We start from the raw sequence: 15,783 nt of genomic DNA, 5'->3' as shown, positions 1-15,783 counted from the left end.
GACACCAGGGAGCTTTCTAGCCCCTTCCCTGTGTGCTTCTCTCCTCACACAGCCACAGAACTGCATTAGTCCTAGCAGAGAGGACATCAGGAGTGGCTTTTAAGTGTAACATTGAAGTCAGATGTAAGAACAATCTGATATGAAGCACTAGTAATAACAATACTACTATATACTGAGTGCCAACTATGTGCCAGCATTGTTGTAAACACTTCAGTAATGCAAACATGTTTCATTCTCATAACTGCGACTGTATTCAGTGGAACAATAGTCTTTGTTTGAAGGACAGCGTATGAGAGAAAGTAGAACAATATACTTGGCTACATTTGGGCAGACTTTGAAGCCTATATGTGAACTTTAATAATGCATCTAATATAAAGGTTTGACTGGAGAGGGAAAATGATATTAGCTAGTTATAAAGGTATTGTAATCATTCTGGGAAAGGAAAGATTTAATAGTTATCTCAGAAACTGAAGTAGACATTTTTTAATGTGGCAAAATTGAAGTTTATCAAGAAAAGGCTTCAAAATAGATTTAAGTAGGAAGGGAAGAAAAAAGACTTATTTAAGTAAACTGTACTATATGCCCTAGAGTAGCCTGGCCTTTCCAAGAGAGATGCCTGACTAAATATTTTATCTGATTTGATCAGTTATTTCTCTAGCTTATTCATTCAAACTCTAGGTCTGGGTGGTCAGGTTGGTTAGACATCATGATAAGAGACCAACAGAGAAGAAAGGAGAAACTAACTGGATGACATCTGCCTCACGCTTAGTAGGTGACTGGTCTCACTCGCTGTTGAGTGGCCTCAAGTGACACTTAATGCCCATGGGTGCTTCTCTTCCTCCCCTGCCTGTCCTCCAGCCACTCAAAACCACACACGTTGCTTTATGTGATGGCCATGAGCAAGCCCAGAGAAAGAAATGAAGGAAAGGAAAGGAGGACTGCTGTCTTCATTCTCATGGTTTTGGGAACAGCCTCTCAAGGCCTCTGTCCTAAACCCCCACTTTTCTCTTGGTGGTCTGGCTATAAGGCATAGCTCCCTGTGGCAAACCATTGGACTGCTGGAGTGGAGGCTGTCAGTCATCCGTAAGAGAAGAGGCCTTCTATTTAATTCGCAAATGCATGCCTTATTTGGAGTACTTTAACCAAAGCTAAACATTATGCTAGAAACGTCTCTAGTAGGACTCCCATGTGCATATGTTCATATCATCCACAAGCATAGGCGCAAGAAACATAAGCTCTGAGCAAAGCCAAAAAGTACTGAAGTAGAAAATAAGAATATTTTAAGAGCTAAAAATTAAAAATATATATATTAATTCTAATTCAGTTGCTAAGTGAATTGAAGACACAGAATCCTACCATCTTCCAAAGAAAGTCCTGAGATTTTTTTAGGTGTATTTATTTTTATTTCATGACTGTGGGTGTATGCACTGCCCACCAGAAGAGGGTGTAGGACCCCCAGAACTGGGGTCACTGGCAGTTGTCAGCTACCATATTGGCAGGCTGCTGGGAGTCAAACCCTCTGGAATACAAGCAAGTGATTTTGACTGAGTCATCTCTCCAGCCCCCGAAAAGAGCTCTGAGCTTTTAAAATTAAGATCTGCCAGATTATATGAAAATGTCTCTATTACTCTCTGGAAAAGAACTATGTAACTGAACGAGGAGTGTCTCACTCCATCGTGGCTGCCTTTGCGTTATTACTTCATCAGAGCCCAGCAAGAGAGCATGTCCCTTTAACTACCTACATTTAGTTCTTTCTGAAATGTCTTCTTCAGATGCCTGGGGTCATGGCAGTTTCTTTGGATCTAATTGAATCTCAAATTGCAAACTCATTTTGATTCTATCCAAAGGCTCTTATGCATGTAGGTTGACTTCCAAAAACATTTACTATGACTAATGTATGAGGCTTGTCATTTCTATTAAAATAAAAAAAAAATCAAAAGGTATTTTAGGGACTTATACATGCCATCAACAATTATTTCAAGTATAAACTGGTTCATATATGCCAAGGGTGAGAATTTAACTGCTCATAAAACACAACTGTAAAAGAAGGAATTTTATGAGATCAAGCATATTTTAACTTCATTTTAAGGATGTGAGTTTGGCTTGGCCTTTTTGTTCTACGAACCATGAACTGACTTAGTTACAGAAAGAAGAGCGGCCTGTGCCAAGTTCGAGGTGAAGGGCAGAAGCCTAGGATGTGCATTTTAATGCCGAGCTTTCCTGCCGGCAGTAGCTACAAAGTTTGTATATTTGGTTTTGTACAGAAAAAAAGATTGGAATAACCACATTTCTTAATTATTTTACATGTTTCCTATTAAAATGCTTTTAGCTGTGAAATATTTCAAATCTGCTTGTGCTAACAGATGGTAAGCAGTAAGTAGAGCCTAGAAATTCTCCAAGATCTGCCTCTATGACCCATGGAAAGTCCCTAGAGTAAGACCTGACCTTAGCGACCCGACAGGAAGGCCTTACTGCTCTGAACACTCATTCATGGGCTCAAAGCCTTGAGTTAGCCTGAGTAATGTTCATTTGCGCTTGACTCAATAGACTAGGTAGTCAAAGGAGAGAGTGAAATGAGCCAGGGGCAGGAGGTGGTGGACGCACAGCCTGGGAAAGGTGCTCACGGTGTCTGACCACCACCCTGGGCAGACAGCAAAAACAAACTGGAGTAAAATGGCATTGATGACTTACCTGCGGCGCAGATCCTCTGCCACTGCCGCCCGGCAGCTGAACAAATAGGCTCGGAGTGATTTCAACTGTTGTCGAAGCCGCACAACAGTGGCCAGTGGCTCTGCGTGGAGGTACAGCATGGGGTTCTCCTGCTGGATGTCGATCAGGGGCTCTTCATACACATACTCCAGAAACTCCTTGGCCTGCTTGGACACCTGCAAAACAAGCTTTGGCCATCAGTGCTGGTGAATCACCCAGCTTTCCAAACCTGTCTTCTCTGCCTGGGAACCACACCTTGGTGACAGAGTAGTAGTATTTCTGTACCCTGCTAAGTGAAGTCCCACCCACAAAGGAACTAAACACACTGTAGTTTCTCTTTCCCCTTCCAGAGCTCAACTGGCAAATTTGGAAGGATTTATTATGAGCCCATACCTGTCATGGCACAGAACTACACAGATCCATTTCACCAATGTCATGGTTCTGCTTTGTTTGGTTTTATACATCCTACTGTGGTGACCTAAGATGGGACCACAGGAGGAAACCAGGTGAAAGGTACTTAAATGCTTCCTGTCTGTATGTTCAATTTCCTGTGAATCTGTACTTACTTCAAGTAATGTGGGAAAAGAACTCATAGTCTTTAAAAACTACACATATATTCCATAATATATATAAAAAAAGTTTTTTTAGCTGGGCGTTGGTGGGGCCCACCTTTAATCCCAGCACTCAGGAGGCAGAGGCAGGCGGACCTCTGTGAGTTCGAGGCCAGCCTGGTCTACAGAGCGAGTTCCAGGACAGCCTCCAAAAACATATAGAGAAACCCTGTCTCGAAAAAAGCAAAAAAACAAAAAAGAAAAAAAGTTTTTTAAACCGAAAAGCTGCACAAATTGTGAAATATTAATTAATAGGAATATTAAAACAAATAAATAAAAGGAAAAAACGAAGGAGGGAGGGAGAAAAACTATGTGGAAAGTAAACTGACTAAATAGAAATGGCTAAAAAAGGAGCAGCCCTTAATAGAAAGCCTGTGAATATAGGCTGACTGTTGTCAATATATCGAGGCAACTCCTTAATCTTTGAGTTATTGTTAAACAGCATTGCTCTAAGTAGAAGTAAATGGTGCATTGGAAAAACAATGGGCCAGAGAATGAGAAAGAAACGTACATTGTGCAGCAAACCATTACATAGGTGTAACTGGACTCTCTCTATGCCCATTTGCTGATACTGCCTAATGGCATACAGAGTTGGCTGAGCCTCTATTTATGGAAAGTAAACCTTCCAGAAGTTCCCACTAACCCTCTCCAGAAGCACTAAAATAAACGACTTTGTTCATTAAAAAGAAAACTGAAAATCCACTGTGCCTTACATTCCACAGCAAAAGCTTGCTAATGAAGAAAAAGAATTCAAGCCCTACCCTCAAGGGGCTACTAGGACAAAAGATAAACACTCACAACAAAACACATGAGCCTGTGGTCACTAGAGCCACAGAGGTAGCTTAAAGGAGAAGAATCACCTTAAAGGGGAATTGAGAGCTAGGTAGGCCCGATGAAGCAAGCTACGCTGGATCTAGCTCTGGGATTACAGGTGGAAATTCATTTGATGGACAAAGTGAACAGGGAAGTATGAGGAGGGGACAACAGGCTGACAAAATCACCAGGTCCCCCAGTGTATAATGTGGAAGCGTGATTACTAGATGTGAGGCTATTATGCACTAATAAAAGCATGCTTCTTAAACACAAACACAAGGTTCAGCATTACCACCTTCTTAAAGTGGAAAGTTCACATTGAAGTTTTCATTTCTGGCAGGGCTATAAAAGTAGTACCATTTTGCCAGGTGGTGGTGGAACACACTTTTAATCCCAGCAAGCACTTGGGAGGCAGAGGCAGGCGGATCTCTGTGAGTTCAAGACCAGCCTGGTCTACAAAAGCTAACTCCAGGACAGCTTCCAAAACCACAGAGAAACCCTGCCTCAAAAAAAACCAAAAACAAACAAACAAAAAAAGTGCACCATTTCTTAAATTGTGTGTGTGTGTTTATAAGTCATTATTTCTGGGATATCTTTTGTGCAGTCTGACCCTATGATATCCTGCAGAGGGTAACAAAGTTAAAGGAACTTAATAGACTAAAAATCCAGGTTACCAAACAGCCCCCAGAATTAGCCTGGACCTTTAACTGCTTTATCAGGTCAGAAACAACAAGGTACCAGAGTGCAGTAGCCTCTAGTCTCTCATCTGTGAGGCAAAGATACGAGCAGAAGGCAGACAGCATAGTGGGCCAGGCCTTCAGTGAAGAACAAAGCAGTCATGGCCCTGTCCTCAGGCAACTCCCAGCTGCGGCTCCACGCAGAAAGACAAAATTGAGTTGTTTCTGAATTACACGTTGTATTTACTGTGTTTAAATATCTCCTGCACTTAAATATCTTCGATGAGGAAAAAAGCCTGATGGTGTTCAGGGAAGCGAAGTACAATCCACTTGAAACTGTTGCTGAAAAATGATGTATTGTACAATTCAATTAGTCTTCCCGGGTGTACAGAACAGTGTTTATACTGAGCCAGGGCCCCGCTGAATTAGGTTAACAATGCTACCTTTTAGTAGGTGAACAGAAGGACAAAGGGCACTGGCCAGTCTCCCAGGCCTTAAAAGGCTTCTCTCTTCAGGTGCTGCTCAAGCCCAAAAGCAAAGGAGGAAAGAACCTTTTACAGCGGCAGCGAAAGCAGGGGACTAACAGGACAGCAGCTACTGACAGCAGTGCTCACAAACTGAAATGACGAAAGAGAGACAGAGCTGGCTTCAGGGACGTCCAAGGCTCTGCCTTCCCAGTTTACTCACTAGCCCTTCTCCGGCGAAGTGAAGCGCACCACTGACGCGGCTGCCAGGGTGTGCAAGCTCATCCCTGCTGCTGCAGCCATTTTTGGCAACAAGGCTGAGCTCATGGTCTAGGTCTTCAGAGCCCAGATTCTGTTGATTCCACTCCATTCACAAAGACTGGTGAGGTAGTTTTTATAAAAGTTTGCAATCTGGCATGGAATAAATGCTAGTTTTGCAAAACAGAGCTTTATCTCCTTCTCAAAGTTTTCCTCCCTCAATTGGCAAGATGATTTAACACTCAAAGCTCCACTATCATTACAAAGCATTTTCCTAATCCCAACACTCGGGAGGCAGAGGCAGGCAGATCTCTGTGAGTTTGAGAACAGCCTGGTCTACAGAGGGAGTTCCAGGACAGGCTCCAAAGCAATATAGAGAAACCCTGTCTCGAAGGAAAACAAACAAACAAACAAACAAAAACAAAGCATTTTCCAAGAAGAAAAACTTTTAAATGACTACTAGCCTAAGGAAGAAACTACACTCTTGTAAACCTAGGAGAAGAAACCAACGGTATTCCTAGGTGAAAGTTTCTTTCTTGTTAGTCTAAACATGACATGAATCACATGTTAACATCAAGCATGTCCCAATAAATAGCTGAGCTACTTAGTGTCCTTGAGGCAAACCAAATTGTGAAAGGAAAAATGCCAAAATGTTATTCTTATTTTTATTTACTATTATTGTGCAAATGTGTGCAAATTCAGACAATTGCTAGGTTGGCAATTTTCATGCCATATTTTGCCTGTGAAGGTCAGAAGACAACTTTCAGGACTGGATTCTCTTCTTTCAATGTTGGTTCTGGGGACTGTACTATGTGCTAGCTTAGACTGGCCTAAAGCATGGGGATTACAGATATGCACCACTATGCCTGGCTTTATTACTCTTGTAGTGAACAAACAGAATGGTTTATGCCATAGGAACTCAATGTCGTAACTGTGCTTGTGTTTCAGTGTGTGAGCTGATTCTGTCTTCACAGCCCTGCAGTCTGAATGACTTATGAGGGAAGGAGTCCAAGTAGAAACATGTCCCCTCCACCTCACAATAAGGAGAGTTAGAAAAGATGGCACAATCACACTGAAATTAATTACAAACTAGTGATGACCAAATCTGCGATCACACACATGCATTTACAAATGAGCACATGTGATCTGAACACTAAGGGTAATCATTGCAGATTTGAACACAGCACATGTTTTGTCACAATGGTAACTACCTATTAATTGCAGAATTATTGGATCTTGTTTAGGTTTGCACAATCCTGGGAGAGGTTTCTGGAAGCATGCACATTCTGGCATGTTCACACACAGACCAGCCCCGGGTAAAGAAGTAGTGGGTAAAGGGGATAAATGGTCAACCACAGACACGCTCTGAAAATGATGCGGTGGTGGCGAGGGCCCCGTTTCTATTAAAGGAGGAAAAGACTGAAGAAAACACAGGAGGACACGACCTCAGCACAGTAAGGAAAGGCAATGACAATCTAGTCACTCTCTCAATCTGTACTCCCAGGATTACTAGTCCCACAAGTTCAAGTGTTAGGAAAATAAATATGCTGCATAGCATTTTCTTGTCTTGATTCATAGTGAAACACGGTCTCATATTCAAACGCTGAGACACTTGGTAGTAAAGAAAAACTGCTTGGATTGGGTTAGGATGTAGCTCAGTAGTGATGACAGGGAGGAGGAGGAAGGACAGGAGGAAGAGAGGGAGAAGGAAGATGAAGGGGAGGAAGAAGAGGAGGAAGGGGATCACCTGCTTAACCTATCTACTTCTCAAATCTATTTGCATCTAGACAGGGCAGTTGTGTGCGGTTCCAGCCACACAGATGGCAGAAGGACGTGAGAAAGGATGATCTATCTATGCCCCACTCCTCCACCGGAAGCAGAGCGTCTTCTCCAACTTCACTTCCCCTCCTACCAAGCTCTAAACCCATTGGCTCTTTTTGATCCTCACCAGGATTGCCTGGTGGTAGCAAGTGCTGAACTTGTAAGTGTTCCACAGAATCTACTTTGAAAAATGGTGGATTAACCCATTTTCTGTGATTAATCAAGTCCAGAGACTCCAAATGACTTCTTTATGGTCATGAAATGGCAGAGTGGAGCCAGGACTTAGAACTCTGGACACCTTGCTCTGTGCGGGCTCAGGAGTCTGCAGCCACAGCTCCTTCAGTTCTTAAGGACTCTGTCCTAACTTATTTGCTCGCTGTACTTTAAAATCAGTGCTCCCTGTCTCTCCTCCATCCATCTTTCCTGTCAGAAGATAGGTAGGCTGAAAACAGAGACAGACTAGAATGCAATTAGGCAGCACTGGCATGTAGGCTTACATTTGAGCTTGACTCTAAAACAATGACAAACATGCAGAAGTATTTCATTTCCAAAGTCATTTTTGTATTTATGTATTTAATGTTTTGCCCCCTCCACTGAAATAAAAGCATTCATGGAGGGCAGGGATTACATTCCCTTTGAGCTACACACTCTTAATTCAGACACAGTTTTAACAGTTTGGTTTTATTTCTAAGTTCATAACACATTTTGAGTCAATAATGAATAAAGTGGGAAAGGCAGCTAGAGCCAATAGAGCTTGTCTTGAATGCCTCTCAAGATGGAGAGATAGGCTTGTGTAACGTGGAAAACCCCTAGCTAAATGGAATGTGAATATTCAGGCTAGGACACACAAAACATTTTTTTAAAAGCACAGCTATGGGGAAATGGTAAGAAAGTTGAGTGCTTTGGTGGTGTCTGATCAGTTTGAATAGGGGGCAGGGAGGTTCCTCCGAAGAGAATTCCATGAGAAAATGGCTACAGAATTTAAGGACAGGGTTTAACTCCCTCTCAGTCACAGAGCCCAGTTGAGTCGGTAGCAGAGGCACCAGAAATGGATGCAATCTTGCTTTTGGAAGTAATTAGGATTATTAATACTCCAGAGGGCAGCCAGGAAATGCTTAAGATGACAATTTCATTCTGTTCTGCAAACCCATTTTTTTCAATGGGTAGTCAAGCAGTCACGTACTTGCTATTAAAGGCGGTAGGCAGATCTAACAGAATGATGTCTGGATTTAGAAACTGATAGGTCTAAATTGATCCTTACAATTAGGAGCATTAAGTTAATTCCTGGTATCTGAGCAAAGACAGACAGATGCTGGACTAAATGGAATATAGTTCCTCAGTGCCAGGGACAGATGATCCAGATAAAATCAGCTGGCCGTGTTCCTGCCGGAAAACTGTCCCTGGTCCACTGAGAATGTGGGAGGCAGAGGTCTGACTCCTCATGTGCGTGAATGAAGTGAGTGTACCTAGGAAACATCTTCAGTGAGCTATCTATTCCCTCAACTCAGGTCTAGTTAGTTGAAGGGCCACCACAGCATGGCCCATCTTACGGGAAGATTGCAGGGCTCAATACCAGTTAGAATGGTGGTTTCTGTATCTTCAAAGCTCTCTGAATAGCCAGGCCTGCCTTGGCCACTTGCTGGCAGTGCCTCCTCTTTGCTTTTTCTCCATGACTGATGAGCATCCCATCCTGCTGGCAAGTGTCACCAGCCCCAGTTCACCAGACCATGGAGCTGGGACTGCCTCACACACCCACTTGCTTGGTGTTAGATGTCACATTAATAAAGTGAATCCAACCAGTCTGCCTCCCTAGATATGCTTTCATCTCATACACACATGAGTATATTTATAGTCTGTATTGGAAGTGTCAAGTACAAGATGCACAGGGAGACCATGATAACTGTCTAGAAAAGGAAGGAAGGAATTAGGGGAGGAAATAAGGCTCAGATCAGATTTTAGGATTTGCTGGGCCTAGGTAAGAACAAGCGAAAGCCAAGAGGTGTGAAAGAGACTGGCAGGATAGGGATTAGAAGGGTAGATGTGATTTTAATGAAGAGACTAGTGGGGATGGATGTGGATGAAGGAGCCAGAGAGGTGGGCAGGACCTAGAGATCACAGAAGGAACTGTATCTATTCTGCAGTGGGCACTTACCATGCACTGATGCTATGCTAGGTTAAGAAAATGGGATCCTTATGGCACAGGTACTATTATTACCTCTATGGTAAGATGAAGAAACTAAGATAAGGACTGAGGAAGAAATTCATCTGAGGTGACATCGGGACCAAGAGAAGTGAGCTGGAAGGCAAGAAGCACCATTAAAGAAGGCTACTGACTCCTGCTGCGTGACCGCCGCTGAGGCCTGAGTGTACTGGGACTGAGAACGTGACCTCGTGTTACAATGAAGTCTTGGTTCCTGTGCGGCCAGGACATGTGTGGTGGAAGGAATAATCTACGACGTTGCCTATGTCTGGCGGTGGAGAGCGTGGGAACTTTCATATGACTCTGAGTATTTGCATCTGTAAGTGCAGGTAGCATGCACTTGGTGAGTATGTTGAGTTTGAGGTGCTCATGGGATGGGTTTCACGCTCAGCCACTCAGCAGTCACTCCTGCTTACCAACTGTGTGACATGGGCTGTGGTAAGCCACACCTCCTGAGCTCACCTTCACAGAGAAAACACACACCCAGCAATTAATTATATAAACGTGGTGGTGATGAGAATAATGACTTCCACTCAGTAAGTACTTGTCACACCATTCCTTATACTTTTGGTTATAAGCCTAATCTTTAAAGGCTAAGCCATTTCTCTAGCCCTTATCACACCATTTCTGGTGCTTTTCTTTTTAAAGTTAAAAAAATTAATTATGTTTTGTGTGTGTGTGTGTGTGTGTGTGCGTGTGTGTGTGTGTGTGTGTGTGTGTGTGTGTGTGTGTGTGTGTGTGTGTAAGAATGTACATATATGAATGTGGGTGCCCAAGGAGTCCAGAAAAGGGTGTCATATCCCCTGGAGCTAGAGTTGCAGGCAGCTGTAAATTGTCTGACTTAGGTGCTGGGAACTGAACTCAGGTCCTCTGCAAGAGTAATACATGCTCTTTTAACCACTGAGTCATCTATCTAGTCCTCAATTCAGAGCATAGAACTGCTGAGAAAGCTCAAACCACCAACCTTTTTGTGTTTTTCTTTTAATAACCTACTCCATACAATTCTCAACTGTAAGTGTGTGAGTTACCAAAAGCATTGATGCTTGTGATGCTTATTTGGCATGCACTGTGTGATGGGCACCGTTCTGCTTGCGTTACGTATTTTAGCCATTCAACCAGTGGTAACTCCTTAGAAGTAATACTATCCTCACCTCATAAACAAGAAAACTATAAAACACTCAGAGTCTAAATAACAGACCCAGGCCACACATCAGCAGGTAACAAAGCCGAGATTTGAACCCAGGCAGGCTGGGCTCATCTAACATATAAGAAAACTGAGACTTGGGGAAGCTCAAGAGTCTGTCTCCCACTAACCAAACACACAAGAAGGGGCTAAAATATGCTTTGGACTGATGTCTAACTAACACCAACCCACCAGAGTTGGTAAGACCACAATAAGCAAAGGAAGAGCTAAGGTTGACAGCAGGGGCAGAGGAATGCACCCTCTGTAAGAGGACAGTGAAGACTATATGACTACAGAGAAGCCCTCAGGTGGATAAATGGTATTATTTCCTAATAATCCACTTTTCCCTATTAGCAGGAGTTTCCAGATAGGATCTTAACCCCTGTAAGATCACAGATATAGAAACCAAAAAAATCTGATCTAAATTACTGGTAAATGAAAAGGCTCCCATGAGCTTCCAATACATGCCAGGCTCCTTTTCTCTCATTCCATGGCTCAGCCCCTGGCCAACTCCCCTGCTGTCTGCAGGATGCCATTCTCCATCTCTCTCAACTTCATTATTCCAGCCTTTCTCCTGTCTCCTGGGGAGTTCACATCAGCATTAAAAAACACACTGTTATCTATTTTTCTATTTAAACAAAAGTCAAACCTAGCTTGACCCCACTCCCCTACCTGTCTCTTCCCTTTTGAGTAAAACTTCTCCTATTCTTGTCACTTCTTTCTTTCTTCCCATTCTATGTGCCTGCCTCTCCATTCAGACTGCTCTCATTAGGGTCACTAATTACGTCCACATGACTGGAGCCAATGGTCAGTTCTGGGGCTCATCTTATTTGACCTATCAGCATCTGTCACAGTTCATCTGGCAGCACTTTCTTCACATGGCTTGTCAGGCAGCCTGGGCTCCTTCTACCTCACTGCTCACTCGCTCATTCCTGGTCCCCAGACGCTCTTTGGTGTCCCTCTTCTCCCTACATTCTTATGTTGGGATGACCCAACATGTCTTGAGTCTTCCTCTTCCCCTGTTGACTCGCACTTTAATAGCTACATATATGTGCTATTCATACTCCCTGGTTGTCTTTCTTGTCTGCTAGTCATTACTGTGCAAAGCTCTTAGCATATCCCAGAACTTCTCATTAGCTCCCATTCTTTAATAAACAGGGGTTCTCATTAAGGTCTGAAGATGATGAACCACACTGTTCCTTCTGTAGGATGTTACCCAGAAGTCCTCATGGCTTCTCCTAGGATTCCAGTTCCAGGGGCTGAACATGCTTGAAGACTGGCCTTCACCTGGATCAGAGTGCTATTTCATCACAAGAAACACTTTGGGTCACATAAGCCTTCTCCAGAGACCATAGGCATGCTCATGGAAAGTCTCTATTTCTCCTAATAAAAATCATAAGAGAGGCCTCCCATCAAATAGAATTCTCTTAGCACCCATAGTTCATTACCAAGGCCTATAGGTAAAAATGTATAGACAAAAAGATAGATCAAAAGATTTAAATAAATTTTAAAATTAGGAAATTAATAAGAATCACAATCAAAAGCTTTGAAATAGTGAGCCATGTGTGAGAAGTATTAAATAAAATCTGGTGGTACAATAGGACATGATGGGAATGTGTCGTCTGTCAGTCCACTCTTGGCAGCTGGAGACGGGGATTGTTAGTTTGGGGTCAGGCTGAATTACAAAGTGAGACCCAGGTTTTTTTGTTGTTGTTGCTGTTTTTTTTGTTTGTTTGTTTTTTAATGAGACTACCCAATCAAGCTTGCCTCAGTAGGTTTATAGTTATCTTTATCGTTCACCTCACATATATGAACGCCTGAATTGCCACCATCACGTGTACCCGAGGTTGGCACCTACCTTATATTTTGAAGTGTCCCAGTTGTGAACTACTCGTGCTGGGATGAGAAAGCTGTCGTCCACGTGGCAGCTGCTGCAGTAGTACCACCCACTGTAATTGCACACCTTGGCCTTGCCATTAGAAAGACCGATAGACCGTTGGCATCCTGTTCAAGGCAAAAGATAGACTATGATTGCTGCTGGACTTTGAACACCATAGAAAAAGGCTGCACAGAACAGCCCTTGGGTTAGATGAAGTCTGTAGCTGAAGAGAAGCTGCAGACAACACATGGACCTATGTGTGCTCTCCTTCCCAGCCTAAGAGTCCAGACTCCCTCCTCCTGAGGGCAGACACTGTCCTCACTAGACCCTTGTCTCTGGCCTTCCCTGATTCTACTTCTTCTGCACATAGCTACAGAGATCAGTTTCTCTACACTGTCTTTCTTTCCCCACTTTCCTTCTCAGAATAATTTATATCACATACTTGGCTAGAGCTTCTAACACGGGACTGTTTGGCTTACACAACATCTGTGAGAAAAGAGACCCTATTTTACTAATGAAAAAATGAAGGCAGCATGGTGGTCCACCCCTGTATCTGCAGAACTTGAAGCAAGGATCTTGGATTCAAGGACAGTCTAGGTTACACAGTAAGTCCCTGAGTCCCAAGTACCCTGGGCAACTTAGTGAGCCCCTGTCTCAGAGAAACAAAACCAAGAGCTATCAATCTAGCTCAGTTACTGGAGTACTTGTCTAGCAAAAGAAGGTCTGAGTTCAACCCCCAGCACTGCATACAACTGTGATATGGTGGCACTTGCATCTGGAGGCATTTCAAAGACAAAGGGAAGGGATCAGAAATTAAAGGTCATTTTTGCTATATATCAAGTTTGAGACTAGCCTGGGTGACATGACTTGTCCACAAAAAGAAAATCAAAACTAAGCCAAAACATAAACCAATAAAAGGAAGAAAGTTGTGGAGATGGAGAGGGGAAGAAAGGAAGGATTTTGCAATGTCAAATGTGCTATGTGTGATTACACGACAAATAAAAGGTAGAGTTTGAATTTGGCTGTAAGCTGGTCTGGTGATGAAATGATCCCCAAATCAGACGCACAGCATTTCTTCACTTGAAAAAAACTCAATGTAAAGAATCTGGCATTTGCCCGGCAGTGGTGGTGCACACCTTTAATCCCAGCACTCGGGAGGCAGAGGCAGGTGGATCTCTGTGAGTTCGAGACCAGCCTGGTCTACAAGAGCTAGTTCCAGGACAGCATCCAAAGCCACAGAGAAACAAAAACAAACAAACAAAAGAATCTGGCATTGGCTGGTCCCATCTCACCTCTGCAGCTTTCCTTCCTATGTCTCTCCTTTGGATACACAACGTCTTTATTCCAGCCCAAGAACTCTCCACATCATCTCCAGGTAAACACACTCAGCACAGCAAACACATCAGTTTCTACCCAATGCCTTGAGTGCTTGGAACCACAACAAATCTTGCATGCTATCAAGACCACTAACTGCTGGTCGGTAATTTTTCATGCCCTTGTCCTATCCCAGGAGTTTCATGACTCTGTGAACACTGTCTAGGGACTGTCAAGGAACCTGGCAATAATCATGGCCCTGACCCCAAAGAGACCATGTTTCCATAGGAGGAACTATGTTCTATTCATACATATGGGAGCTCAAAAACAAAAAACAAAAACAAATGCTTATTTAATACAAACTGGGTACCTACAAAAAGACGCATATAAACTCTGAAAATACCACAAGACCTTAGTCAGGCAGTGGTGGCACAAGCCTTTAATCTGGAGAGGCAGAGGCAGGTGGATCTCTGTAAATGAAAAGACTCCCATGAGCTTCCAATACATGCCAGGCTCCTTTTCTCTCATTCCATGGTTCAGCCCCTGGCCAACTCCCCTGCTGTCTGCAGGATGCCATTCTCCATCTCTTCATTATTCCAGCCTTTCTCCTTTCTCCTGGGGAGTTCACATCAGCATTAAAAAACACACTGTTATCTTGTACACCAGCCTGGTCTACAAGAGCTAGTTCCAGGACAGCCCCCAAAGCCACAGAGAAACCCTGTCTCAACCCTCCCCCTCACCCCCAAAAAAAAGAAAGAAAAGAAGAAAGAAAGAAAGGAAATAACACAAAATCTAACGAAGTTTCCATCACAAATAAAATAGCATTAGTAACCATGCCATTTCACAGTATATCCTCTGCAGGGAGAATTAGATCCTCTTGTATTTAAAAACAGAGGGGACTGCATATGCTAGTGGTACATTCTAATAACTAGATCTTCCCATGGTTCTTAACATTATTATTCTTTCTTAACTACTGAGTAGCAACAAAATCATTATGAGCCTATTCTTGAGGCTAGCTCAGGAATGAGAAACAATGTGCAAAAGATGAGGACCACATGAGCCTCTGTTTGACCAAAGACGAGATGCTGTCACAACTCTGGGTGGTTAATGCTGGAATGCTGTTTGCTGCACTTGACTGCATGCCTTCTTGAAATGTCGTTTCTCCAACCAAACAAACAGTAAACTTCTCAGATATACTTTTTATCCTCAGCACGTAACACAGACTTTAACACATAGTAGACAATCAACAAATGTTAAACTAGGTACCCTCTGGCACATGCGCACATGCATATAAAAGACTGCCACCAAAAAACACTGAAAAAATGAACTAGGTCAGTTTAGTTTTTCAATTGTTGGAATTTATATCAGTAGGCATCTCCTGGATACTATGGGTACTAATGGGCTTACCAGTCTGTAATTTTAATGACTTTACTCTAATGTTCTATAACAAATATAGGCAACATTTAAAAAATACAAATACACATAGAAAACATATAACCTAAAAATGTTTATTATTTCACTGGGTGGTGGTGGCATGAACACACCTTTAATCCCAGCACTTGGGAGGCAGAGGCAGGTGGATCTCTTTGAGTTTGAGGCCAGCCTGGTTTACAGAGAAACTTCCAGAACAGTCAGGATTATACAGAGAAAAAAAATTATTATTTCAACTGGGCACACAGATCTCAAGTGGGTGTTCAACTACATGTACCACGGAGACAAACTAAACATGCTCAGAACTTTGCACAGGTTTCTGGGCTTATAAGAGGAGAGATGGGAGAACACAGCTAAGGCTCTTTGGGGTTTTAGTTTAGACATGGGTAACGCTGTGCAGACTGCTACCTCTGGTCCTTGAGT

General features: G+C 42.9%; 1 protein-coding gene across 3 annotated transcripts in view; it reads right to left on the bottom strand.

Annotated features, from left to right (window-relative positions):
• The window catches only part of Plekhm3 (pleckstrin homology domain containing M3), a 151,160-nt gene that overhangs the window by 76,180 nt on the left and 59,197 nt on the right, over positions 1 to 15,783 (bottom strand). For all 3 annotated transcript variants that reach the window (XM_013113798.3, XM_005070565.4, XM_040753447.1), the window contains exons 4-5: positions 12,595 to 12,740; positions 2,692 to 2,885 (exon numbers count right to left, since the gene is read on the bottom strand). In XM_013113798.3, coding sequence (XP_012969252.1) covers positions 2,692 to 2,885; positions 12,595 to 12,740 — 340 coding nt within the window. The remainder of the gene's footprint in view (positions 1 to 2,691; positions 2,886 to 12,594; positions 12,741 to 15,783) is intronic.

The sequence above is a fragment of the Mesocricetus auratus genome, unplaced genomic scaffold (genome assembly GCF_017639785.1).
Source record: "Mesocricetus auratus isolate SY011 unplaced genomic scaffold, BCM_Maur_2.0 Super-Scaffold_100010, whole genome shotgun sequence".
NCBI classification, from domain to species: domain Eukaryota; kingdom Metazoa; phylum Chordata; class Mammalia; order Rodentia; family Cricetidae; genus Mesocricetus; species Mesocricetus auratus.
The sequence above is the reverse complement of the archived record's forward strand: the minus strand, read 5'-3'. Positions and strand labels throughout refer to the sequence as shown.